The sequence below is a fragment of the Drosophila arizonae genome, chromosome 2 (genome assembly GCF_054131065.1).
Source record: "Drosophila arizonae isolate 15081-1271.41 chromosome 2, UAZ_ARI_1.0, whole genome shotgun sequence".
Taxonomy (NCBI): Eukaryota; Metazoa; Arthropoda; class Insecta; order Diptera; family Drosophilidae; genus Drosophila; species Drosophila arizonae.
Genome location: NC_142922.1, coordinates 27124485 through 27152209, shown reverse-complemented (window position 1 = coordinate 27152209; position 27725 = coordinate 27124485). Strand labels below are relative to the sequence as shown.

General features: G+C 37.1%; 3 protein-coding genes across 3 annotated transcripts in view; 2 read left to right on the top strand and 1 right to left on the bottom strand.

Annotated features, from left to right (window-relative positions):
• LOC149270644 (atrial natriuretic peptide receptor 3) overlaps window positions 1-10683 on the top strand; it is a 36331-nt gene extending 25648 nt beyond the window's left edge. The window contains exon 5 of the mRNA XM_089462614.1: window positions 10564-10683. Within this exon, the coding sequence (XP_089318740.1) occupies window positions 10564-10577 (14 nt within the window). The 3' untranslated portion in view covers window positions 10578-10683. The remainder of the gene's footprint in view (window positions 1-10563) is intronic.
• Window positions 10684-10835: 152 nt separating this feature from the next.
• Window positions 10836-27532, top strand: LOC108621247 (atrial natriuretic peptide receptor 1). The gene is made up of 8 exons (XM_018018444.2): window positions 10836-11802; window positions 15651-15765; window positions 19059-19203; window positions 22086-22512; window positions 22586-23314; window positions 23385-23549; window positions 24605-24788; window positions 25221-27532. Exons 1-8 carry the CDS (start codon window positions 10836-10838, stop codon window positions 26950-26952), a joined length of 4464 nt encoding a protein of 1487 aa, XP_017873933.1. The 3' UTR covers window positions 26953-27532.
• Window positions 23694-24599, bottom strand: LOC108621253 (uncharacterized). The gene is made up of 2 exons (XM_018018453.2): window positions 24172-24599; window positions 23694-24115 (listed from the first exon to the last, which is right to left on the bottom strand). The coding sequence occupies exons 1-2, from the start codon at window positions 24377-24379 to the stop codon at window positions 23775-23777; spliced, it is 549 nt and encodes a 182-aa protein (XP_017873942.1). The 5' UTR covers window positions 24380-24599; the 3' UTR covers window positions 23694-23774.
• Window positions 27533-27725: the final 193 nt, after the last annotated feature.

The window sequence follows — 27725 nt, the reverse complement described above, 5'->3', positions numbered from 1 at the left end:
CATTGGTCTCTTAAAGGTCAGCTACAACGATCTCTACCTGACGTCGGCCTCAACATTTGAGCAGTGTTGCCAGGTTTTGAGACATAAAAATAGCAAAATCGTCTCTAAAAAATAGCTGAAAATAGCTAAACAAATTTTAAAATAGCTTACAAAATAGCTGAGAAACCTTTATGCATTATGCATTTACTTTAAATTTTATTTTTAAATGTTATTTAATAATGTTACAATTTGGTCCACATCCAAATCATCATCAGAATTATATTTTTGATTAACTGGAATCATGTTTAAATGAAATCATGGAAAATGTTTAAATTTTTTGCCCAAAGACGCCAATCGCAGTTTTATGTTTTTTTTGTCGCGGCATGCATTTTAATATCGTGCAATTTGGCAAAAACACTGCATTTGCAGTATATACAATACGCCCGCCTGTTGTCCGACTCATCCTCCTTAATCCAATTCTTAAATTCGGTGATTGTTTTCCAGGAATCACGAAATTTCTGCTTATATTCTTTATCCATCACATACAATTAATGCCAAGAAGCGCGCCAAGAAGAATTAGCGATGGTGTAAATTCACAACTGATGTTATAAGTACGATAAAGTCGTGGTGGTAGTATCGCGCAGATCATTACGTACAATTTGGGACTTAATCGAAAAATGTTTTTTCTTTTTTGCTTTAAATTCTAAAATCAAATTCAAAATATTCGTTTGTAAAATAGCTAAATTTATAGCTAATAGCATTTTCAAAATTTTCATAGCATTTAGGGTTCAAAAATAGCTAAAAATGCTATTAAATAGCTAATCTGGCAACACTGCATTTGAGCACGAGTTGAGAGTGTTTGAGTGAGAGTCGCCCTATATAAAGGGCAGCAGCTGCAGCATTTCTTCAGTCGCCCAAGCCTGGTGGAGGTCAGTCGTACAGTGCAGTAAAGTGAGGTGAAATGAAGTGTGTGATCGTTCAGCTAAGCATTGAAGACTTGGAGGAAGAACTTGCGAGGGTGATTTGGAAGAAATACTTAGAGGAAATACTTAAAATAATATTTAAAGGAAATACTTGAGGAAAGACTTTTAGGAAAGACCCATACATACACATAGAAGAAATACTTAGAGGAAATACTAGCCTACATGTTAATTATCGATCAATTATTACTGATGAACTTAGTCAGCCCTAGGCAGTTCTGATATATGGGGGCTTAACGCCTGCAGGGTTCATTGATTTCGATTCGCGGTAGCATGTTGTACTATTAGGTGAGGTGATGCATACGCATGACTGCAGGTGTTTTAAATGCTGAGGGCGAGTCATTGTCCCGTTTGTCGCCAACACTCGCCAACATTCACATCGAACCAATTCCGTTCTGAGCTCTAGCATTTAAGGGCGATTCATGGCTATTTGATTTTTGTTGTGTCATCGCGCTCAACACTTGCTGCATTTGCCATCTGTCAGCCAGCAATGGGCCGGGACTGGTGGAATGCGGACCGAGTCGTGCTTGGAAGTAGTTTACACATTTAGCTTGCAGCACATTCAATTTGTTTGCCAAGCATTTGAGTCATTTACACTTTATTGACCATTTATGTGTATTATGGACACTTAATTTGTAAGCGCTGAAGTCGTGCGAATCTGTCGATTGCCCCCAAGACGGAAGCACTCTGGTTGCCTGTCGAGAATAGGGAGTTGGAAATTATATATAATGATAGGGCTGCTATAACCAACAGCGCAGTGACTCCCAAGAATTTAGGTATGCAAATTACTTTCGCAGTTGACAGATCGGACGTGAGTAACACTTTATGCAAATGGCTTAGTTCCAATTTAAATAAAGTGGATTTAAGCGTTAACAGCATGAACTATTTGCATATCAATTTTGTTAGAAATTTATCCATATTTCCAGTATACTCAATTATAAATTGATTAATTAACTTTTAGATTATTTATTTATATATTTTAATAATTATTTATTTATTTTTTTGTTTAATTATTTAGTTATTTATTTACTTATTTGTTTTTGTTTTTTTTTTTTTTTTCTTTATTATTTATTCATTAATGTATTCTCTTAGTTAATTTATTTTTAATTTAATGTTTTATCTATTTATTCATTTTTCTTCATTATATATATATATTTTTTAATTTATATTTATTATTATTATATTATTATTATTTTCATTTTATTTTAATAAATAACAAATCGAGTTTCACCAATTTTAAGCTAAACCATACATCTCATATGGACATAATAAATACTGCAAAAATGCCTTAGTAATAATATTCTAATAGCAATGCACTCTGATATAATTTAAATATGTTTATCAAAGCTTAAAAAATTATTAAAAAAAAAAAAAACAAATGAAGTATTGTTTCAAAATGTAGAGTGAGATATAAAGAGAGACTGGAAATTCACAACACAATGAAGGAGGATGACCAGACCAGCCACAGCACAGCAGCACATGTCTGTGCTCACACTCCACCAGGAACTTTTATTGATAATCCGAATTCATCTTTAATTTTATTCTTATTTTTCACATTTTAATTTATTCCATTTTGAATTCATAGCAATAAAATCAATTATTTCAATATTGAGTCAAGCATGAATAGTAAGAAGTTAATTCTAGCGAAAAATTCACATATTTGCCCCATTTTATCGGATGTCAGGCTGGCATTTCACAGCGATTCATTCACTTGACAGTTGCCGCCCGATAACCTTTGCCATTTTGACTGATAACTACTTATTGCTGCAGGTGAATTATATCTGTTATCCCTAGCCATAACCGTACCCCATTTGCCCATTGCATGGTGCACAATCCAATGGTTTGGCTTCATGTCAGGAAATTGGAAAATTCTGGCATTGAATTTATGCGAAATATGCCGAGAGCCGGGGGAAGGAAACTAATTTATGCCGCATCCGTTTGGGTCCCACGTGCTCTTCGAGTGAAATAGTAGCCAATACACGCCAAACAGTTTTCCTCTGTCTCATATATAACAGCAACAAAATACCAAATTGAAGGCAAACAATTACCAAAAATCCAACTGTCAAAGTTTGCTCACTGACGAAACTGGCGCCAGCTGCGTTGCCAAAATGAGTTGGGCAACAAGTGCAGCTAAACACATGAGGCTCAAACGCACACACATACAAATATATATACACATGTGCCCGTAGACACAAAAGGACACGTGCCAGATGAGATCCAATCGCATTGTGCTCGCACGTAACCCGATCTGCGCTCATCTACTGCCTTGCAGCCATATGATTTATTAAGTTCAACTGTTTCCTGCTGCAGTGCAGAATAACAACAAACAACACACAAAAAAGGAAGCTTAAGGCACTGAATTAAATTCTGCCTTACACTCGAACCAACACTTGCACACACACTCACTCCCACACACAAACAGACGCATCACACTCAGTCACAACAGTTTCTGTGTGGCACGCGGCGTATGTGTGATATCTGTGAAGGCTCTGAGTAATCTAAGCAAATGAACTGCATCTCGCAGCTGCTCCAAACGAGGGAATTCAAATTGTATCTGCACAACACGCAGTGGCAGCACAAACGAAACACAAAAACTGCAGACGAGAATAAATTATGTGTCCCAAGTTCAAGTTGAGTGATTTCTTGTTGTGCTGTTGGTGCAACTTATGTGGCATAAATGGAGAGAAGGTCAATAAATTCGTTTACTGCCAACATCTGAGAAGTCCAAAAGGAACCTGTAAGACCTTAATTTCAAATCAAATATATGTCTAAAATGAAAATATCCTTATTTAAATAAAGATGTAACAACTTCCCTTTAGATCAATCCTTCAAATTGTCATCCAGGTTTAAAAAATTACTCAAGCCTTAAGCAAATAGAGCTGAACTTGGGCCGAACTCTCTTTAAGCTCTACCAGCTCCATCATTCGTCGACTTTAATGTCAACTTCGTGTTTCTCTCTTGCTCTGTCTCCATCTCTATGTCTCATTCTGCCTCGATGTTTTATTAAAAAGTGTAAACAGAGCCAAAGTCAATTTTGTCTGGAATTTAAGCGATGGCACGTTTCAGTGAAACAAACATATTTAATCGCAAGCTAAAAATAGCTCTGATATAATCAGAACAGTAAAACATATTTTTTAAATTACTTTTAATAAAATAAAACATTTAAAAATAAAATAAAATAAAACATAAAAAAAAGGAATGAAATTTTCAATTAGTTTTCCTTATTTAAAAAAAAAAAAAATTCCTAATTAAATTTTAATCAAAAATAATCTGCAAAGAAAATGGAAAATTAATTATTCACTCAAAAATGTCAACCTAAACAGCTCATCTTTAAGCTGCCAGTAAATTGATAGTTGAAAATGTTATAGTATTTTAAGCCAACGCCAGATCAGACTTCTACCCAATAGGATTACTTATCGTAAATAGTGATTTTTTAAGCATGTTGATTTTGGGCTGTAAAGCGGCTTAGCTCAAAAACCCTTTTACCACATTTACATGCAAAAACATGGACTAAACAGGCAAACAGGAAACGTGCGAACGCGACAGCAGCTTCGTCGCTTGAACAGCTGACCAAATAAGCAGCTGCATCTGTGCATGTGCATGTGTGTGTGTGTGCTGGTATTTTTTCAACATTTGTTTCGTTTGATTTTCCATTTCGCTTTCTGATATTTGCTTTTTGCTCTCCGCTTACCGCAGATCATGTCAAATGGTCGCTTACGTAGTTGTTGGCGCTGCAGCATTTACGTTTATGTTTACGCTAACGTTTGTTGGCGTCCAGTTGCGTTGAAGCCGGCGGCGACGCCGTCGTCGACGTTCTCGACGCGTCGATGCGTCTGGCCGAGTGCTTGGGAGAGGGTTCGTGCGTTCAGTTCGGTTTTCGACTCGAGACTCGACGCATCGGCCAAGCGAATCGCGCGTTTTTAACTCTTTCAACAAAGAAAGAAATAAAATATAAATAAATATATTTTCTAAACGCATCTCGAATTGGATGAATGTAATTGAAAAAAAAAAATTTTTTTAAAGAAATGGAATAAAATAAAATAACTACTTGATAATTTAATTTCCAAAAGTCGCAATAAATAAAACTCATATTCACAACTGTGTAAACAAACGACTCAAAATTGTGCTATTATATAGACTGCGTGAAGTTGTCTTTATAAATAGGCATTTGTGCCAACTAGAAAGTGAAACTGAAAATAATTGAAATACAATTTGAAATTGCCAAGTGCGTTCGATTCCTTATCTGCTCGAACGTACTTGACATTAATGCTATACAAACAAACAGAAATTTATTTATATCTTCTCAAAGATATTACAAACAATTCGCCAGACTTTATTTATGTGAAGCTGTTTCATTCAACGAACTCAAAGTGTTGCCAGTAAAAAGCGAACCAGTCTTATTTCTCAGACCATTAATAGTTGGCAAATGTTGTTTATAAACTATAAATAATTGATAATTATTTTTGGCATTTATCAGTTTCAAGTTGCCTCTTACTTCTTGAACTGAATTTCTAACAACAAATATCCGTGAATAAGATTGCTCTGTAGCGAAACTTGTTTTGGCAAACAAAATTTCGAATCATTGTTTATTTATTACAAACTAATTGTAGCAATAACTATAATTATGTAATTATTGTGCGTGAGTCGTAGAAAACTCTATTCTGATCCAAATCAAGCAACGGGCGCCTTTCTGTCTCGGCGTCGATCAGACGCGTCGAACTTGAACGTTTAATTATATGGAGCTTTTGTGTTTTTAAATACCCTACACTTAACTTAAATTTTTAAAATTTATAGCATAAGTTGACAATCAGTTAGATTATTAGAAAAAGCTGTTTAAACGGCTCTATATATGGAATGTGTTTAGGGTATTTAACTTAATCAACTAGTTTTTAATTCAATGTGATTTATTGCTCCGATTGAATTGTAATTCGATTTTTGTAATTGAACAAATTGAATGATGTGCTGTGATGATAGCTGTGATACAAATTCGTTGTGTAGATCATTTCAATTTACGGCAAAAGTTGCATGAGTTTTATCGGAGGTAGCTGCTTTATAATGCTTAGCCTATCTACTAAAAGTAATACCTGATTCATTCCAAATAAATATTGAATATTAAAATTTTACAAATATGGATTTAAAATATTGAACATCGCAAGTGACAGTCCAACAAACAGAATATTAACTCTAAAGACAATGCTGCCGTATCAATGCATAAATAAATAACGCTATAATTAATCATCAACGGAAATTAAAAGTTTGCACTTTTTCAGATGCAGCTCGGGCAATTAAATGGTTGATTGAATTAACTTGACTCGCTTGAAGTCTCATTAAAATTTATAACATATCGGATATTGTCATGCAGTGTTTCTAATGTGGTCATTGAACTGTTTGTAATACAACTCAATTATTGGCTCAAACACAATTGCAATTAATTTAGCCAATCAGTCTAAGCTCTTGCTAAACGACACAAAAAACTCAAATTTTGTTGTAATTTCAATTAGTGAATCGATTTGTTGATTTTCTCTCATTCTTTAGGCCACTTGATAATTTCCATTGAACTATTGTTATTTTATAGTTTCTGTTACCTAACATCGCACATCGACAATCGTACATTGCGGCACTCGATAATATTTTTAAATAGAGCTAAAAATAATAATGAAAAAAAAAATAAGGAAAAATATGCAGCTCATATTTCATACCAGAGGCCAACGCAATTTGCTTAAGCAGCGATCCCAGCCAAAACAATAATATTAGCCCACAAGCAATGACAGTATTGAAGGCTGCGCAATGCTCATACAGAGATTGAACAACTTTAAAATGCCTCTCATAGAGGCAAAAACATTAACGGCATCTGAAGAGATGAAGAGATGAAGTAGTTCCATTTCAAATGCGAATCCACAATTAAACAGTAAAGAAATTTATTGAGATAGGGTGATTAATGCAAACCTGATAGACGATTAGATACTATGCGTCATTAGTCCAATAAGGATGCGAGAAATGAACCCAAAAGATGAATATGATTGGAGATGAGATAGAGCGTAAGAGAGAGAGGGATGAGTCTGTAAACAAGTCTGCATCATTGAGTCATGGTGGATCGCGAGATTGATAGATGTGATATATTAAAAGCTCATAATTCATAGACACTGTGCGAATCAGCAATTAAGACGCAGCTCAGCTGTCAATAACTGTCCGCGGCTCTAACGGCACACACAAACAAGCCAATACTAATGACCGACCGCTGGGCCAGTAGAGGGCTCTACGCCTGCTGTGAGGCTGGCAGGCGATCGATCCGGTAATCCACGGCACGTGTAAGCTCTTAAGGTCTGTTTTGTTCCCAAAATAAAGAAAACAACGAGTGATCATACAAAGCTCGAGACCATAGGAAATCGTATATACAAGTAATAATAGCCATGGAAAAATTGGCAACGAAATTAACTCTCTCTTTCTCTCTCGCTCTATTTCTTTCTGTGTGATTTGACCCATATTTGACGTGTGACTCTATTTAAAAATAGATGTATGTAGGCTTTCGATTGCTAGTGACACATTTGACAATGAGCAATGAGTGAAGCCATTCAGATTATTTATATTGTATAATACTTTTTACTTTTTTAATTTCAGCGAAAGAAATAGGCAATCCAAGTCATTTAAAATATAAAAGTCAGGAAAATGTTTTAAAACCATTTAACAATATTAATACACTGTATAGAGTCTCATAAACGTAAAAAAAAACAAGTAAGAAGGCTCCAGTCGAGACTGCTCGACTAGGAGATACCCTGAACCCTCCAAACTGATATTCTAATCATTCTGGACTTCTATTATGCACACATACATACACATGCACGTATAAGCACGCGCTCTGCAAACTGCGCAGCTAGCAGCGGCTGCGCTTGGGCTGCACTGCAGTGTGAGAATTTATTTGTTGAATAATTTCTTTTGTAGACATACGATCCTAATAAAACTTTAGAGCGTAATCATGTAGCTAAAATGTGTGTCCATTCCAAAGCACAAGTCTCTAGTACTTGAAATGCGTTTTTTACAAATTTGGGGCGAAGGGGGCGTGGTATCCAAAATCTGTAAATTACAAAATCTTTGTATCTACTAACTTTATATACAACGCAAATTTGAAGTCTCCAGGTCTAAAAATGTTCAAATTAAGCTGAAAAAACAATGTCGATTTTTCGATTATTCTCGATAAAAAAGTTATCGGACGAGTTATCGAAAAAATAAAGCAAACTTGTACTGCCTATGGTATACACGAGTATGCATGCCAAATTTCAGCTCTCTAGCTCTTATATCTTCTGAGATCCTTTTGCTCATACGGACGGACGGACGGACGGACGGACAGACGGACAGGGCTATATCGACTCAGCTCGTCGTGCTGATCAAGAATATATATACTTTATGGGGTCTGCGATGATTCCTTCTGCCTGTTACATACTTTTCACAAAACCATTATACCCTGATTTCCCATTTTCAATGGGTTCAGGGTATAAAAATAAATAAATAAATAAAATAAACAATAAAAGAAATTAAAAATTCTAATATGTTTCCTATTGTTTCAGTTTATTTATTATAAATATAATAATTTATTTTTCAAATGCATATATTTGTATAAATATACATATTTATATAGATAGAATGAGTGCTATTTACGAATTTTTAATCACTCTCGCCAATTAATTGCTTTGCTTATTCAACCCAAAGATAAACAAGTAAGAGTGCTTTAGTCGACTCTGCTCGACTAGGAGATCCCCTGAAGTGTGAACAGAGTTGATATTCCAATAATATTATGCAAACATAGAACAACAAATCTCATGAACACACACATACACAGGCTGTCACACACACGCAAAACCTCGAGCTCTGCTAACTGCGCGGTTGGCAACAAACAAACATAGAAACGTATTTGTTGAACAAGTCCTCTTGTTGACGGACTATCTATTCACAAACTAGATGGCCAGATGAACTACGTCGTCACCCATTCCGTTACATATATTTTTTCAAAACCATAATACCCCTACTTCCCATTCTAGACAGCTTCAGGGTATAATAATAATAATTAGTTAGAGATTGCACTATCTATTTCTCTCCTATACTATTTACTATCTATTAATTAACTGCCTTAGATTAGTATGTTGGTTATACTAAATGTTGATTCAGCTTCTAGTACACGCATTGTCATCTTTTAAAGCATCGATCAATAACCTCAACGCGGATAGAAAGAAAATCTAGGGAGACAATCGTGTCAATGACAAATTAAAAGTCTTCAAGCCAGGTTTCCTTTATTTTTATAACAGCCCAAAATGAAACAGGGAAAAATAAAGCAAAGCAAAATCAAAATAAGTTGACTTAAAAACTCCAATGCCGTAGGGCATCTGTAAAGGTCTCTATGCCAGGCTTTTGTTGCAAACTCTTTCCTATATATGCTTATTGTATTAATACTATTGTTTACTGTGGCCAGTCGGCATGCCTTGGGGTTATTATGTTTTGTGGTTATTTTTGGCATCAGCTTTCTGTGAGTTAGCCAGAGATTACCATCTCGGGCATATTGTATGAAAACGGGTGGGGAGGGGAAGATAGTTGGTGAGCGAAAATCAAATAAATTACATATATAATTTATCAGTTAGATTGAAGTCTTTTGTACTCTAAATACCCCACACCTTTCCAATCGTTTGCCGGCCAAATGTGCTGTGTGGTTCAATAAACTTGGTCAGGCGGACGCTGTCTTTTATGCCAATTCACTCTGTGCGTTTTGTAATTCTAGGCCATTATTTACTTTGGTAATTGCCGTTAAATTTGTAAGAAACTTCGATTGGTTATGGATCGTAAAAGTTACCCTAATTCCCCCTAATGGCCATTTACATTGACTAGAGATCGTGTCTTTCTGCATGCTTTCCAATTATCTATGAGTATTTATTGAGGGATCGATTTGTATTTAAATTTGATATTGGCAGACACATTAAATACGTGCCAGTATTTCGTTTAAAATTCCCCGACGTGTATTAAAATAACAACATAAAAGTGAAGGTCAAAAGCATTGTAAACGTCGTAGCTGGTTTTATTTTTAGCCCTTTTGTTTATTTATTTTTATTTTTATTTATTTTTTTTTTCTCTCTCTCTCTCTTGAGTTTGTCAACTCCCAGGCATAAATTAATGAGCTTCTTAGGCATTGCATAGGTTACAGAACAAGTTCTTTGCCTCGCGATCCGCTCCTAAATATTCTGTCTCTCGATATAAACGTTTTTATTCTTAGTATTTATGCTAAATATAAAACAATATGCAAGAAATGGAACTTTGCTAATAAGAGAAAAAACGTTAAATGAATTCAGTTCAATGCACCTTAAAATATTATTATAAGCACGTTTATTTTTAACAATTGAAGCATAAACAATGTGAAATCAAATAATTAACAATAAATTATTCAAATGTAATTTTTAAATTTTATACAATTAAAAATGCGTGAACAATGATAATCCTAATAAAGAGACACAAATGATTGCGCGTGCAAATAAAGAATACAGTGAAGACTTAATAACAATTAAAGACAATTTATAGAGGCTGCAGATAACGAGAATATAGCAATAACTGAGTTATTTTCTCTTAGCCAGAGTCTCATGAAATGCATAATTGAGAAACCAATATAAATAATGAGATCGACAGCCATAAGACGGTGTTACGCCTGCCAAACACTCGAGAACGAAGTCGAAACCGAAACGAGATTCACTTAAAAAATTTAAAACTAAAAACAAAAACAAATCAATATATATATATATATATATATATATATATATATAGTAATTCCACTACAAAATAACGGAGCGAACCGCACAAATCTCGACACATCGAAGGCAACTCAACTGGACGAGCTGTCGCAGAATGTCCTGCAACATTGTGCGGCAGCCACAAAGTCTAAAACAGAAACGGAAACAGAAACGAAAGCTTCGCGAGCTGGTGCTGCTGGTGGCGCTGCTGCTGCTGGTGCCGGTGCCCAGCCAGAGAGCTGGACCAGCTCCAGTCTACGCCTGGTTCTACGATGTGGAGAGTGCACCGCATGCGAGCGTGGCCAGCATCAGCAGCATATCGGATGTGCACAGCTTTAAGGTGCCCGAGACGCGCAACTCGTACAAGTCGCAGCGAACACAGCTGGTGCAGCAGTTCCCGAGCAGCGTCAATCCTCATTGGGGTCAGCAGCATGCCGGGCCGGTGCAGCGGCGCCAGCTGGTATTCGTGGCTCTGCTGCCGTCGGTGGAGTCCGATAACAAGAACGACTGCATCATGCCGAAGGTGCTGCCCGTGCTGGAGCTGGCCATTGGGCATGTGCAACGCATGGGCTTTGTCGGGGGCGTACAGATTGACATTACATTGATCTCGCGCGACACATTCTGCTCCTCCACCTACGGGCCGCTGGGATTCTTTGAGATCTACACGCAATGGCCGGAGATGAATGCCATCTTCGGTTTGCCCTGCGAGTACGTGCTGGCGCCCATCTCCCGTTACGCGGATGTCTGGCAGATTCCGTTGCTCACGACCGGCGGCAATGCCGGCGAGTTCAGCAAGAAGACGGAGAGCTACTCGACACTGACCCGGCTAAAGGGCGCCCAGGTCAACAATCTGGGCAACATGGTCCGCGCCCTAATTAACACCTACAATTGGACACGCACCGCGCTGATCTATCAGAACGAGAACGCCAAAATCAAGGGCAACTCGGTCTGCTTCCTCTGCCTGGCGGCCATCCATGCCACCATCGAGAAGGAGTCAGTTTACCAGCTCGGCTTCGACACCGCGCACTGGACCAAGGCATATATCATACGTCTGCTCCGCAATGTCGCCATGCGTACAAGAAGTAAGTGAAATGTGCTAAGCCATTGATGCTATATAGAGCTCGACGTTTCTTCAAGGATTTATGAAATTCGTTAAAATTCAAGAGAGGAGTGATTTAAAAACTAGGTTCTTATTTATTTACCATGTTATTCGCATTGAAATTTATTTCCATTTTGTTGAAAACTTACATAACTGATATCCTATCGTTTTCTTCCGTTTGAAATTCATTTTATATTTAAATATTCATTTATATTTAAAATATATATTTGAGGATGTAAATTAAAATTTGTTATTAGACTTTAAAATTATTCTTCTAATTATTAAAAAAGCGCTTAAACTTATAAATATTTTATTCATTCGTTTGAAATATACAAATCACTCAAATTTTTTAATTTACTTTGATTCATTTATCAAGTATACAAATGCGTTTCGGAATTAAACTGTTATGCAGCGAATATTTATGAAGCCTCTCAGTCACTATGTTTACAAACAGAAACCTGTTTACAATTACAATTTATCTCTTTCTTTTTCTTTTTTTTTTTCTTTTTTTTTTTTTTTTTTTTTTTGAGAAGCATCTCCTTTGTGAGTTCATTACTTGTTCATTAGTCATTTTCAAATGACTTATATAGATCATAATTATTGCGAACTAGATTAAATATAATTAAAAAGTATGAAAGTAGCGGTCGGGTATTACCTCCAATATAATACTCATTCACGGCTTAAATGCTGGGCATTTCAGCATTTTCTCCGTTCGATCTATTTTTTTAAAGTTCGAATATTCGAAATCAGCAGTAATTCTAGATTTCTGGAGTTCCTAGAATTTATGATTTTTATGTAATTTTTGTTTGTTTATGGTATCACATTTGAGTGCTGCAATGCAAACTTACCCTTCCTATGAAAAAATTTCAATAATCCTACTAGAATATTTTTCGCTAGTTTTTGTCTAATATTTTAGATATCAATATATATATTTATATTTATTTTGGCATATTTACAGATTATTAGGGTTTATTGATCCGCAATTTCGTTTACGTTACAGCTTATTGAATATTATTTACAATTCAAACAAACAATAACAAATGCCAAGCATATGTCACGGCAGACAACGCCACGCCGCAACGCAAATCGAATTCAGAAAGATGCTAAATAAAATTCCGATATTGTTTTAGAATAAGAAGGAACTGCTGTGAATGAATGGCTGCTGAGCTGAGCCCAAGCCACAGCTATAAGTGTTTCATATTTACTTCGAGTACAAATATGGCCAGCTGTATCAATAGTTCTTAATGTTGAACGAAAAGCGAAACTTAAGTTCAGCTTAAATATGAACCGGAGTACAAAAATGCCCACAATATGTCAGAGTTTAATATTTTCACGACATTTAACTAACCACATACCATTAAATTCACATTAACAGCAATTTTTGGCAAATTAAATGTACACATTGATGCATAATTATGGCCAACAACAAAGTACAATAGCCAAACGTACTCGCCGCCTATAAACGAGACATTCGGGCGCACTTTGAGAAGCCGCCAAACAATAGATTCCACAATTGAATAATGCTATAAATAGATTTAGAGTTCAAGGGCAGCCAAATGAAATGCTTATAATAATTATTACTTTTTATACTCAGACCTCAATTTGAAATATTGCAGACTCGATTAACTTTTCAATTATTCGAGTATTACTTATTCTACAAGGCATTTTCGAATCAAATTTTACACGCTAAACCATATTTAAATGAGGAACCGGGTAATTTGTATTTAACACGCTTGACCCAAGTTTTGAACTTGTTATTTTTAACACGAATGCAAATCAAATTTATAATTTAATTTAATAATAATTTAAATATATTTTGCATAAAACACTAATTAAAGTTGCTGATGCGGTAATTAATTAAGTATTGCTTCAAAATTTGAATGCCTCGTGAATTATATTAGTTATTGGCATATTAATTGCCTAATTTGTTATTAATATTAATTGTTTTAAATTATATCAGATCGGAACTCGTTTGGTTCTTCAACTTTCAACACAGAAATCACACTGACACACATAATTATTCACATGCGTATGTGATGTGCATATGTATATAATATATATCCATGACTCAGTCCAGTCGAGCTGGCAATTTACATCGACAGCAGCAAACAGTAATCAGTTTATACTTGGACTCATTCGCAAAGTTCACATAAATGTAGTATATTTATGTATGTGTATACATATGTATGTGTGCATATGTTCTACATTGCATCCCAATTTAGTTTTGGCAGCTTTGTGCAATTAAATCAAATCTAGCTTTTACTCTGAACTTGACTCTGACAAAACAGAATCAAGTAAATAATATTGCTCAGGAAATCCTACAAGGAAATAAATTTCACATAAGTGTAGCTCAGAAATATTGTTATTGCTTTTAAATATTTAATGTTATAAATTTGTTCAATTTATTTCCATTGATTGAGTTTTCGTATCTTAGTGAATTCCTCAATTCCTAATCCATTTTAATAACGAATTAGATATATTATATATGTATTTTTAAATAAATAATAATTATACATTATATTTTATAATAAAAATATACACTTATTTATCTATTCATTTGGGACTCTTCCCTGTAATTCGCTCAATTATAGGGTATACAGAACACGTCAGTATCTTTATGGCATTTATCTACTTGTGTGCTGCGTCCGCCTGTTTGCGAATTGGCTTGCTTTTAAATAATTAAACTAATCCTCTGATAGTGGAAACAAAAATTGTATGTAACATTTGTAAATTGCATGGCAAGAGAGAAATTGACATAAATTATTTTGTTATTATTATTGCCAATTACGTATTAGCTTTGCATAATACTTGTAATGCAATTAAAAATCACAAAATATAAAAAGAAGAAAAAAGAGAAAAGAAAAAAAACTTTAAACAAACTTTACTCTTAATTAAACTATTATTTTATTCTATTCAAATGTAATAAAAACTTCTATTCTATTTTAAGATGCAACTTTTTAACATATACTACTGTATATACTATATATTGAAATCAAAAATATGACAAAGGAGTTATTCTGTTATTCTGTTTAACAAAGCTTACTCTATATGTATGAGCAATCTGCAAGAGTGCTGCCCATCTTAATTGATAATTTTCCGTTCTATCTTTCGCTCAAACACCGATTTTAATAAACCACTTTATAAACTTAAGAGTCATTACGAGTCAGTTCAACTACATCAAACTCTTTTGAGTTATCTGCTGACGTCAAAGAAACTGACACTAGAAGATTGATACAAGTAAGATTTGAGTTGAGCTCTGCCGATCTCAGAAGAATTCTTCTAAAGCTAAGCCCCATTTTGACTTTTAAATAGGTTAACACTTGACTCGCTCAAATAGAATCATCTTCTTAGTTTGGGAATTTTTAAATACAAATGCAGAGTATTAATTCATCAAAAATACCACGCATATAACGGTCCTTGATATAAATAGCGTGGTGAAACGCCTCCATTGTATATATCGAAATATGTTTAAAATTCATCGAATGAGTGTAATCAGGAGTAAATAATTCAAGAGCACAAAGGAAATATTGTTTTTATATACGTATAAATGGAAATAATATAAACTATTTGTATATAACAAAAAAAATAAAATTGTTAACTGCATTATCAAAAATGAAATCTGAAATAAATGAATACATTTTTAATGACAAAAAAAAAATGAACGAAGACGGTGCTACCCCTACTTTTGTTAAATTGTAATTCAAGGTAGACAAAAAATTTAAGTAACTCCGAAAATGTTTTCTTCTCAAGCTGTTACCAGAGATTTGCAGTTTTTGCTTTAGTTTTTATATACATATGTATATTTCTATTTTTGTTACTTTTTTTTTGCAGTTGTCATTATGTGCGCCGATCCGCAGTCCATACGTCAAATTATGCTGACAGCCGAGGAGTTGAATATGATCGATAGCGGCGAATATGTATTCATCAATATTGAATTATTTTCGCGGTGAGTACAAATACAAGTATCAAATAAATATATAAATTACTCAGCAAGCCCAAGTATGGAGCAACAAAACAGTAACAATAATAACAACAACCACAATGAAAATAATAATAATAATAGCAATAATAATAACGTCAACAATCACACAAACTGATCATTTGTAGCAATCGCTACAGTTTTTGGCCTTTCACTTTGGCAAAACATGCGCACTTCGAATATTCTTTACAAAGTGCGCATAATACATGTTAGCCAAGGTTATTAAAATTATGAAATTTACCAACAAAAATAGCTTTAAGCGATTCCAAAATGCTGACCAGTCAGCAATTAATATCTATTTATAAAACGAGGAAATTCCGATATTCGACACATGCCTGACTTGACCATTATTACCTCTAATGGCCAGCGAAGAGAAAAAAATACTGATTCGCGTCAACACAGGCCCCCCTCCAAGCCCCCTCTTCCTCTTCCGTCACTCCCCGCTCATCATCTATTATAGATAGCTGCTGTTTAATTACTGTGATATCTTAAATTAGCCGAGTCATTGCTTCCTCGCACCCACGTATAACGCTCGTCTTTGTATTTGCAATATTAACTAAGCCGCTCTTTAAGATATTCTATTTATAGATTGATAGCTTTTTATTTAAGTGACATGATAGTTGAGCTGAGCTAACACGACTATCAAATTAATTTGCAGTCGATTTCAAATCGGCGCGACTACGAAATATCCTGTAAACAGCTTCGAGCTGCTGGCAGACATTTTTTCTCGGAAGATTTTCGTTTCATTTATATTTCATAGATTTGAAAACTCATATAACTAAAACATATTCTAAAAAAGAATTAAATTATAATTAACAACGTATCTTTATAGAATAATTTTATGAGACTTTAACTTTAAACAATTACCTTAGCACATCAACTATCCTGTGTTCTAAGATATTAGAAAATACTTTTTCTGACTCGTCACGCCCTTTGTGGGCGAATCAAGTTACTAGCATAAATAACGAGGAAATGGCTTGCACTCATAAGGACAGACGGACAACTAAACGGACATTGCCCATAACCCATATATACTCACTTCACTTTCCTGACAGTGTATAAATATTAGGTTTTCTTTACATAATCGAATCGGGAAGTTCTTGACACACAGCTACACAGGCGCTTTAGTTATATTTGTGTCTTGTTGATTAGTAAATTTCAAGCTAAGTTTTGCTCAGCAATGTAATCAATGACATTAGGGGGTCGTGCTGCCTGTTACTCCTACACCATTAAATAAGCAACGGCACATTTACAGGTGGGGGTACATAAATAGCAAATATTTGCAAACACATACTACGCGGCAGTAAAAATGGGTGAGCAGAACTAGGCAGATGGCGGGGCTTTCGTTCTCTTTTGATATGTGAGCGAATAATCGGAATTATTTGTATATGCATTGCTTGTAAAGCTGGCTAATCGCATGACCCCAGTGAACTCGTAATCGATCGAAAATATAGCGAATGAATAAAATTCATCAGACTATGTGCTGCATTTACTATTGCATTTCCTGATATGGGCTCTAAGTTCTACGTAATTTAGCACGAATCAAATTGAATCCATGCTTAATTGCTGCTGAAACACAGTTGATCAACCATTGATATAACAATTTAATCTCCTGAAATTCATTGAGCACCAGAACTAGGCTGAAATGTGGGTTAAAATTAGCTTATGAATTTACATTTAACCACCTTATATTGATTCATGCTCAAACTGAGCTCAGAGTGTGGAAAAGTGATTTTTTTTAAATAGTTGAAAACAAATTTAAATTGCTTATTTGAACCGGCTTGGGTGAGTTATTGGCTCTCTGTCAAACCGGTTCGAATATGCAATCTCAATTTGTGCTTACACTCATTCACAAATTTAGAGGAGTATATTAGTTTCATACTTGTGCTTTTCTGTATTTTATATTGCGAGAGACGAATTGCGAAAAAGGTATAGCATCCACAGTCATAGAGCATCGATCAGCAGAATATATTAAATAACTACATATTTATTGACGAAATATTCGTATTTAAATTTAACAACACTCCAAATATGATATAGGAGATTATGGTATTACAGAAAATTCAATGAAAATTCTTCTACTAATAACCTCGACAATAACTTACACATCAAAATGTAAATTCAGTTTTTTGACCAAGATAAACAAAGTCAAATTTTGAATTGTATCTTATAAAATACCAGAAATATATGTTTATATATATAACAAATATACTACAAATATAAACAAATCCTCAGTTTAATTCGATATTTGTCTTCATTTTGAACACTATTCAAAATTATTATTATTAATTCACTCAATCATTACGCAAATTCAATGTCAGTCCGATAAATCTGCATCTCATTCGGCCGCAACAATCCACGTATTTCTGTCAGCATGATCTTATGCCAATGTAATTTAGCTCAATTCCCAGCGTTACACTAAAAAACTTTGTAAGAAACAATATTAAGCTTATTTTTAAATTAAAGAATATATATATATATAAATTTACATGCAAATATTATTGATAAAAACGGGTTAAGCTTCAGGACAATATAATCTAATTAGTTTTTCTAGTGATATAAATTTACTTTTCAAAATAAGCATACGTAACTCTTACGCTTTATGAAGCTGCAACAAGCTCTAAAAGCTGAAATTTTTGGCCAAGAGAAAATCTTTTCCGCATCAACAGCAGCAGCATTCTGTGCATTTAGCCAGGAGCAAATGAATCTGTTTACCAACCATAATCGATTTGCGGTAAATGTCATTCGCTTACTTGGCACAAAGCAGCTGACATTGAGTTGGCAACACAAACAAGCTTTCACTGATAACAAGAACATGCACTATTACTGTGTAACGAAATAAATTAAAAAAAAAAAAAAATATATATATATATATATATATATATATATATATAAATGAATTTAATAATAGAATAGATCCGCAGCATCTCGCATCGAGGATCGTTTGTGGATCCAGGCAAAGACCCAGGCACAGAGACACCTCTAGACCCGTGCCATATGTGGGCACGTAAACCTAAAACTAGAGAATCTTTGTTCATTTTGCAATATATGTGCATGTAATTCTATTAATAAATAGTTTATGACGCATATCAGACGAAAGCTAAGCACAGTGATAAGCCGACAGTACAAACTGCATAAACCGAGCTGATAAGAGGCTAGAATTAAGTACATTTACACACACACACGCACACACACACGAGTAAGCAGATCTGCTTGAGAAGCATCTAATTTTACTTTGTATTCCCGCTTCGTAATTGCAGTGTGCCGTATATGACGTCGCTGCCCTGGTACGATAAGAACGATACCGACTTCAACAACGAGCGCGCCAAGAAGGCCTACACAGCCATGTTGACCGTCACGCCGAAGCAGCCCAATGACGACGCCTACACCAAAGTCTCCAACGAGGTGAGTCCTGGCACCAGAAGGTGGCCTACGGAAATTTGCATGGCAATGAAACTCAGCTAGCAGGATATAGATGCCTCTGGCATAGTTCCTTGCGGCCAATTGCCGTGGGATCATATGTATAGCCTTTGAAAGAGAGAGAGAGAGAGAGAGATAGAGAGAGAGAGGGAGAGAGAGACGAAGAGAGAGTGTGAATGTGGGAGAGTAAGAGTGAAATATAGTCAGAAAGAGAGTGAGAATGAGAGAGAGAGGGAGAGAAAGAGAAAAAGTGTATGAGGGATCAAGTCTTATAAAAATTACTATTTTTATTTATTAATTCAAGCTTTATTTTATTCATAGAAATTTATTTAAGTATTTTTTAAAATTAAATATTTATTTAATGACAATTTACTTCTATCTTGCTTCTTTGAGCAAGGGATTAGCTGAACCCTTGAAAGCCCTATAGTAGCAGGGTATTTAACACTCGTTTCTGTGCTCCTTTTCCGACTAGAACTGTTTGTTTGTTTCAGACTCATGCATACTCTACCTATGGTAGTGTACGTGCTCAGAGCCATCCCAATTTGCATTTATATGCGAACGTATAAATGATACGTTCATATGCAGGTGCCTCTCTCTGTGTGTGCATCTGAGCGTGTGTGTGTGTGTGTGTTTGTGTAAGTCTGCGAAATCGTAAACATATTTTTGTATATGCACAAGGCAATTACAACGGCAACAACACCAGCCGACAAGACATACATATTATCACAATTGCTCGACTGAGACATCTCCTGTAACTAGCTGAAAGGTTGTACACAACGAATTATCAGCTGTCTATCTAGACTGGCAATTACAATATAATATATATTTTATGAATTATGCCTGATAGACTATATAAATTCGTAATATGCTCTTTTATGTCATTCATGAGAGCAAGGTATATTTAAATGGCGCCAAGCTTCTACGCCGAAATGCATTTCTTAGCCAACTCCTGGGAGACCCTTGAACCAGCTCAGCTAACAGCATGTAATTATCTTAATGTCTTTTGCTGTGTAGGATGTGAGTCCATGTTGCTCTTGGGCTAATCCTAATGATATTTAACACTTTGTCACTCTGTGAAGATGCAGTCGACATCAGAAACACATTACTCAAATCATTACGGCAATGCATTGGAAAATCGAGTGTCGAAAAGTCGTTACTTTGAGCTGTACTGGGAAACAACTTATATATTTTCACTCAATTTTCGCTGGCTTACCATACCCTAACTACAGCTGATAACAAGCAAAACAAACTTTGCAACCAAGACAAATGCGCCAAAACTGCTAACGTGGCTTAAATACTTTTAATTTGAATACCCTAGTCCCATTCAAAATTATAGTTCGAGGTATAATCATTCTGTTAAAATTTGCTATAAAAAGTAGAAAAGGGGAAATGGCTAGTCTCATAATGTATAAATATTCTCCATTTGTATCTGTTCAAAACTGTCCGCATTAGTCTATGCCTATAAAATCTGAAATATTTTTTGAAAATCCCCTAGATCAAGTTTTTTTCAAATAATCGATAATTTTCTCGTTTCAAGTACATCTCTCGAAATCATTCCTGAATTTGGCTTTTATTGAATTATTGATAGTACCTGAACAAACTCGCGTTTGTTTCTTCGTTCATCTCTTTTAGCTGCCTAAGTAATTCGACTGGTTTCGGCTTTACCAAATTTGACTTTCCATTTTCTGCTTTATTTATTCTCACCCATTTCACTAAATGTCGTATGCTATGCTGCACGATTCGAACTCATATTAATACACATTTGCTGCATTGTATGCCTCGCTCTCAATCAAAGCCCTTCAACTCAACTTTATTGAGTTCGAGGTTTATTGTGGGGCAACCCATGCAGATTTCTTGTACATACAAACATACATACAATATATGTGTGCATGTACATGCATATATAACTCGTGGTGGTTTTTGGTTGAATGCATGTATGTTTGAAAATGTAGATCGGCTGATAGTCAGAAATGTTCTCTCTAATTGAGCTGCTTTACTAGTAAAATAATATTATTAGCCCAGAAAAATATTGTATATATTTAAAAACTCTAGTGCACTTATATAAATAAAGATTCCTGTTTTAGTCAGAAGTCTACAACTAGGTCAAGCTTAGCTGTTTGGGTTATACGAATTACTAGAGGTCTAAATTTAAAACTTTCTTAATTAATTTTTTAGATAAAACTAAATAAATAAATTAATTATAAATAAACATAACTTTTACGTAAACAGACAGTTTTTATTAAAACTCAAAATAAAAAGTCGTTCGCTTAGATTTTTTCCATAAACTATAATACCCTCTCCTTTACCCCAGTTGAAAATGTTTACAGGGTATTCAAAATAAAAGGCATATGTGCTTTTTGAATGGTGGCACATCTTGAATTCACCGAGAAAACGTCGCCGACTATTCACGGCTTCAATAATATAGAGAGGACGTCGCTGCGGCTTAGCATTTTGTCATGTATTTGATATATGCGACACGCTCTGCTGGGCGTGGTTCTAAAGGCAGTTGCCGTCGCCTCGTTGCAGCTCCACACCACTCGAAATCCATCTAAATGGCTGTGCGAAAAGTGAGCCTTGGCAAAATGCTTTCGCCCAAGCCCGCCCGCTAAGCCCCTTTGGGAGGCTATGGAACTGTGAGCTGATGGACTCAACGAGCACAGCTTTGTGAGCTGCGACGTGCAATAATTTCCGCTGGGCTTGCGGGTAAATCTCGGCGGCGCAGTAGTGGCCTTTGCCTTTTGTTGGCCGCGCAGATGTAATTGAATTTCACGGATGCAAAAGCAATTCGACACTAAGACTTGCAGTTGGGGATAGCAAGAACTAAACACTGTTTGCCGGAATTAATGTGCTGTATAACTCATTCGCAGATCAAGGACATCGCCTCGGCCAAATACAATTACACCTTCAGTGAGAACGAGCCGATTTCGGCGTTTGTGACCTCGTTCTTTGACGGCGTCCTGCTCTATGCCAATGCGCTCAACGAGAGCATCCGCGAGGATCCGAGCATGCTGACCAGACCCATCAACGGCACCGACATGGTGCGACGCATGTGGAATCGCAGCTTTACGGGCATCACCGGCAACGTGACCATCGACTCGAATGGCGATCGCATTTCGGCGTACTCGCTGCTGGACATGAATCCCAACACTGGCAGATTCGAGATTGTGGCACACTTTCTGCACAATCGTCTGGAGTTTGAGTCGGAAAAGGAAATCCATTGGGCCGGCGGTCGGGATCAAGCGCCGCCCGATCGTCCCATCTGCGGTTACGATGGTTCACTATGCCCAGACAACTGTAAGTAAATCAGCCAATTATGTTTTTTATAAACGAAATTTATAAGATATTGATAATGGCCTCATCCTTGCAGCTTTACCTGGGTACGCCATTCTGTCTATAGTCCTTGGCATAATGGTAGTCATAATGGCCGTTTGCTTCTTCTTCGGCTATCGCCACTATAAGGCCGAGGCTGAGATTAATTCGATGAGCTGGAAGGTCTCGCTGGACGATGTCATGTTCCGAGATGCCGCAGATCATGTGATGCGTGGCTCCTTTCACTCGCTGGTCAAGCAGAGCTCGCAGCTCACACTTATGTCCGAGGACATGGGCTCCATAAATGGCGATCGCCAGATCTTCATACCCGTGGGCATGTACCGGAAGAGCAAGGTGGCCATCAAGCCAATCGAGCTGGATAATGTTCAGGGCATTCTGTCGCGCAGTCTGATGCTGGAGCTGAAGCGCATGAAAGACCTGCAGCACGATCACTTGGTCAAGTTCTATGGCGCCTGTCTGGATCAGCGGCGCAGCTTTCTGCTCACCGAATACTGCCCGAAGGGCTCCCTGCAGGACATACTGGAGAACGAGCAGTTCCAGCTGGACTGGATGTTTAAGCTGTCCCTGATGCACGACATTGTGCGTGGCATGCAGTTCATACACAGCTCCGACATTCGCTCCCACGGCAATCTCAAGTCCTCCAACTGTGTGGTCGACTCCCGGTTCGTCCTCAAGATCACTGACTTCGGACTGCACAGCCTGCGCCGCACCTCCTACGACATCGAGAGCGACATTGAGAACTGCAACAGTCATGCCTACTGGAAGAGTAAGTGATATGTTGCCAGGTGCAATCTATACGAATCATCATCCTCTACCCTCTCTATTTTCTCTAACAGAACGCCTATGGACCGCGCCAGAACTGTTGCGACTCGAAAATCAACGCCCACCCGAAGGCACTCAGAAGGGCGACGTCTATTCGTTTGGCATCATTGTGCACGAGATAACCACGCGCCAAGGCCCTTTCTATTTGGGCAAGTGTTCGCAGGAGAAGACGCCACAGGGTAAGCAAGAAGAAATAACACTAATACTAATGCTCAAATATTTTAGATATAAAATCTATTTCTATCGAATTAGTTAAATATTTACGTTAGATCAAGCTAACGAGACAGACAGAAAGCATTACTATACTAATTAATAGTCCCCAATTTGATGCAATTTTTATATACATTTCTATATATTTATGTTCTAATTTAGTGGAAAATTGTAGAATGTCTAATCAAAACCATTCATACATAAGTGCTTTTACAATAGGGAAAATCACAGCTTTCTGTATCGGATGTACAAATACAGCTAAGCCGGAACCATCTCCAGTAGCTTCTTTTTTTTGGAGTCGCTTTTTTCGATTTTTTAGCTAGATTAGTTAGATCATCTGTTGGGGGCTTGCATCTTTTGGGGAGTGGTCTGGAGCAATTCTGTATCAGCTGAAACCGTTGCAGCTGCTGTTGACGCCTCTCCAGTTCCCATAGCCAATCAATTCTTGACTTACCCCAACCATATCTGCATTCCCGATTGCAAAATAAGTATTCGCAATTACAATCTCCAAATATAATCTCAGCATCTGTGAGCGCTAAAGGAGACGTTGATTGATCGCAATAGACACTGAATGGCTTGGATCTCACATACCTCTTGACCGATTGTAGACTGTGTTTTTTGTACTATCATAACTTGTTGCTTTTGTATGAAACATCAACTTGAATATCTTTGCTTCCGCCTCCACATCACGCTCATAGAACTGCACAGTCAAACCGCTTTGGGAATTCGGATGCCAGGTGGCAGGGTGTTTTTTATCCGACAAATTCCTCACTTGTATGGCCGTATCCCTAGTCATCATATGGGATTAAACAAATTCCAAATCTATCGTCTTCGAGTACATGTATATAGAAAAGTCTCTTTGTGTGATAGAATGCGACTTTATTGACAGGCATTATATATTATTATATAGTGTAGCCCATTGAACTCGATAAACAATGAAAAAATATCTGACAATTTTAATTTTTCACTAAAATAGGAATGAAATATAAATCTTAGTCTAAGTTCGTCATCTATATTTTTCCAGAGATTATTGAACTGGTGAAAAACTACCAACCGCAGCAGAACAAACCATTTCGCCCCGAACTGGAATCATGCACCGATGATACCAAGGCAGATGTTGTTGGCATCATCAGACGCTGCTGGGCAGAGGATCCTCTGGAACGACCCGATTTCAATACGCTCAAGTCCATGATCAGAAAGTTCAACAAGTAAGATCATCATCTATCATCTTCTTAAATTTAAGTTATGGAGAAATAAGAAAGCTTACTAACCTAGGAATATATACAGAGTGTGGTAAAAGTAATCATTTGATTTTATATTGTTGTATTTTTATTATTTTTAAAAGATCCTAATTTTTAATATTTTTAGGACAAATTAATAAAAATTAGTTTTCGCACTTTTAATTAATATTGGAGGCAGATCCCAAATATAACTTAACCAGATCAGTCCTAACAACATTATATCTTTAATAGATCTAAGTTACAGTTTTAGAGTTTTTCTGATTTCCCTTTCTATTATTCATAAATTTCTGTGTCGTCAGCTTCTGCTGCAATCGAAAACAGTTTTAAAATTTGTCTGTACTAAAAAAAAAAAACGATCATTTATAGAAAACACTTTCTAACCGAACCGACTGATTTCAGGGACAACGAAACTGGAAATATAGTTGATAATCTGCTAAAGCGCATGGAAATGTATGCGAATAATCTGGAGGAGCTAGTCGAGGAGCGCACCCAGGACTATCTGGAGGAGAAGAAAAAGTGTGAGAAGCTGCTCTATCAGCTGCTGCCGCAGAGCGTTGCAGCCCAATTGATCAGCGGACAGCCGGTGGTCGCTGAAACCTTTGACCAGGTGACCATCTACTTCAGCGACATTGTCGGCTTCACGGCCATTTCGGCGGAGAGTACGCCCATGCAGGTCGTGCAGTTCCTGAACGATCTGTACACCTGCTTCGACTCGATTGTGGAGAACTTTGACGTCTACAAGGTGGAGACCATTGGCGATGCCTACATGGTGGTATCGGGTCTGCCCATACGCAATGGCAATTACCATGCCCGGGAAATTGCACGCTTGGCTCTAGCCCTGCTCGAGGCGGTGCATAACTTCCGGATACACCACCGGCCCGACGATCGCTTGAAGCTGCGCATTGGACTGCATACGGGGCCGTGTGTTGCCGGCGTTGTGGGCCAGAAGATGCCGCGCTATTGTCTCTTCGGAGACACCGTGAACACAGCCTCGCGTATGGAGTCCAATGGCGAGGCACTGAAAATCCACATCAGTGAAACGACCAAACTCGCACTAGATGAGTTCGGCAGCTTCGTGACGACGCGCCGTGGCCTGGTGCCGATGAAAGGCAAGGGGGAAATGTTGACGTACTGGCTGGAGGGCGAAGTGCCCAAGCCAGATGAGGTGATGTCGCCCGGCAAGCTGCTGCTGACGAGGCGTTCGTCCCTCAAGCAGCCCCAACGGCAGCCGCATTCCATCTACAAACAATACTCAGAGCTGGGCGTTATGGCCTCGCTGGCACCGGCAGTGCCGGCCATAGCCTTGCCTGCAACCGAAAAAAATATCTCACCCAATCTTCGGGTCAAGCGCAAGATCAGCTCCAGCTCACCGAAGCTAAACGGCAGCTGCTTCGAGCAGCATTCCGTGAATCAAAAGACTGAGCCCAACAACTGTTATTTGGATGCTGGACAACAGACGCTGTGTGATATATATAGTAGTCGCTCGCTACGCAGCGAGGAGGCTGGTGCGGGCGCAGGAGCGGGCGTTGATGCGATTGCCAGCGATAGCTGGGAGCTGGCCAATTTCCGACTGCCACTCAGCGGCACGCTCAAGCAGCATCACAGTCAACAACAACAACAACAACAGGGCAACCACCATGCAACACACTCCAATTCCAATTCCAATCTGAGCGGCATTCTCCAGCCAGCGCCGCAGGCAAGAGGCCGCCTGAGGCCATCCCCCACGATCTCAACGTTGGTGAAGAACCATCGCAGCGACAGCTCCGCCGCCGACGCTGGCAGCACGAGCAGCGGGCAACGGATCAAGTTTGCCAACTGCGATGAGACGCCACTGCTCAGCGGCAAGACGCCAGCAGCACTGCCAGCGTCCGCAGCTCTCAATCTGGAGCGCAGCAGCAGCAGCTGCAGCAATCAGAACATTCCAAATCTGAGCAGCGACCATCCATATGGGTATCTAGTCAAGAACTATAAACAGCTTCTGTGCAAGCCCACAGCCCACTCGAATAACCAAGGCCATGGACATGGACATGATTTGTCCTTTGCCGAAGAGTGTCCTCGGGCTCCATTGGCTGCCCGTGGCACCACGAGCAGCGCCGTGACCCAACCACTCTTGGCCAAAATCAACTCGTAGCCGTAAGCACTGAGAGACACTGAGAAACGAACCTTAATAACCTTCTCTAACTAGTACCTAATCGTAATGATGATGCATATTAAATGTACTTGTTTGTGATAATATGTTAAAACCAAGTTGAACAATTTAGTTAAAAGCCCAGACCCACTATTTAAGCACACAATATATATCTCTGTTAAAACATAATTAAATTGAACACTCAATACTTTATACACACTATATATAAAGTAGACAAGTTAAAAGTTATTTTGAAAAGAAATTGATAAGATCCAGTTAAGTAGACTTTAATGTTACTGCGATATAACTAGACACAAACTGTTATAATATTATTATTTAAATACATATAAATTTAATATAAATTTAAGTAGCGAATTCTTTAAACACAATGTAAACACATTATTATTTTAATTTCTAAGCAAATTGTTCTAATTTAGTTACTAGCTTCGTTCCGATTAAAAAAACAATTAAAAACTCAAATTAATTTCGAAGATCATTAATTAGAAAATGACAGCTTGATTATTACTAATGTAATTAATTATTAATTTTATTGTAAAGTATTAAAAAATTCTGTTTCCGTAAAAAAATAAATAAATATTTATTTACGAAAAATTCACTTGCTCACAACTGGTCTTACTTTTTTTTGGTTTCATCAATTCCTTTCATTTTGGGACAATTTTTTTTGGGTAATTATTTATTTCAATTTGCAAACAATTATACACTACCCTTTGAATTAATGAAATGGTACATAAATTCGACCGCCAAATGCTGAACAG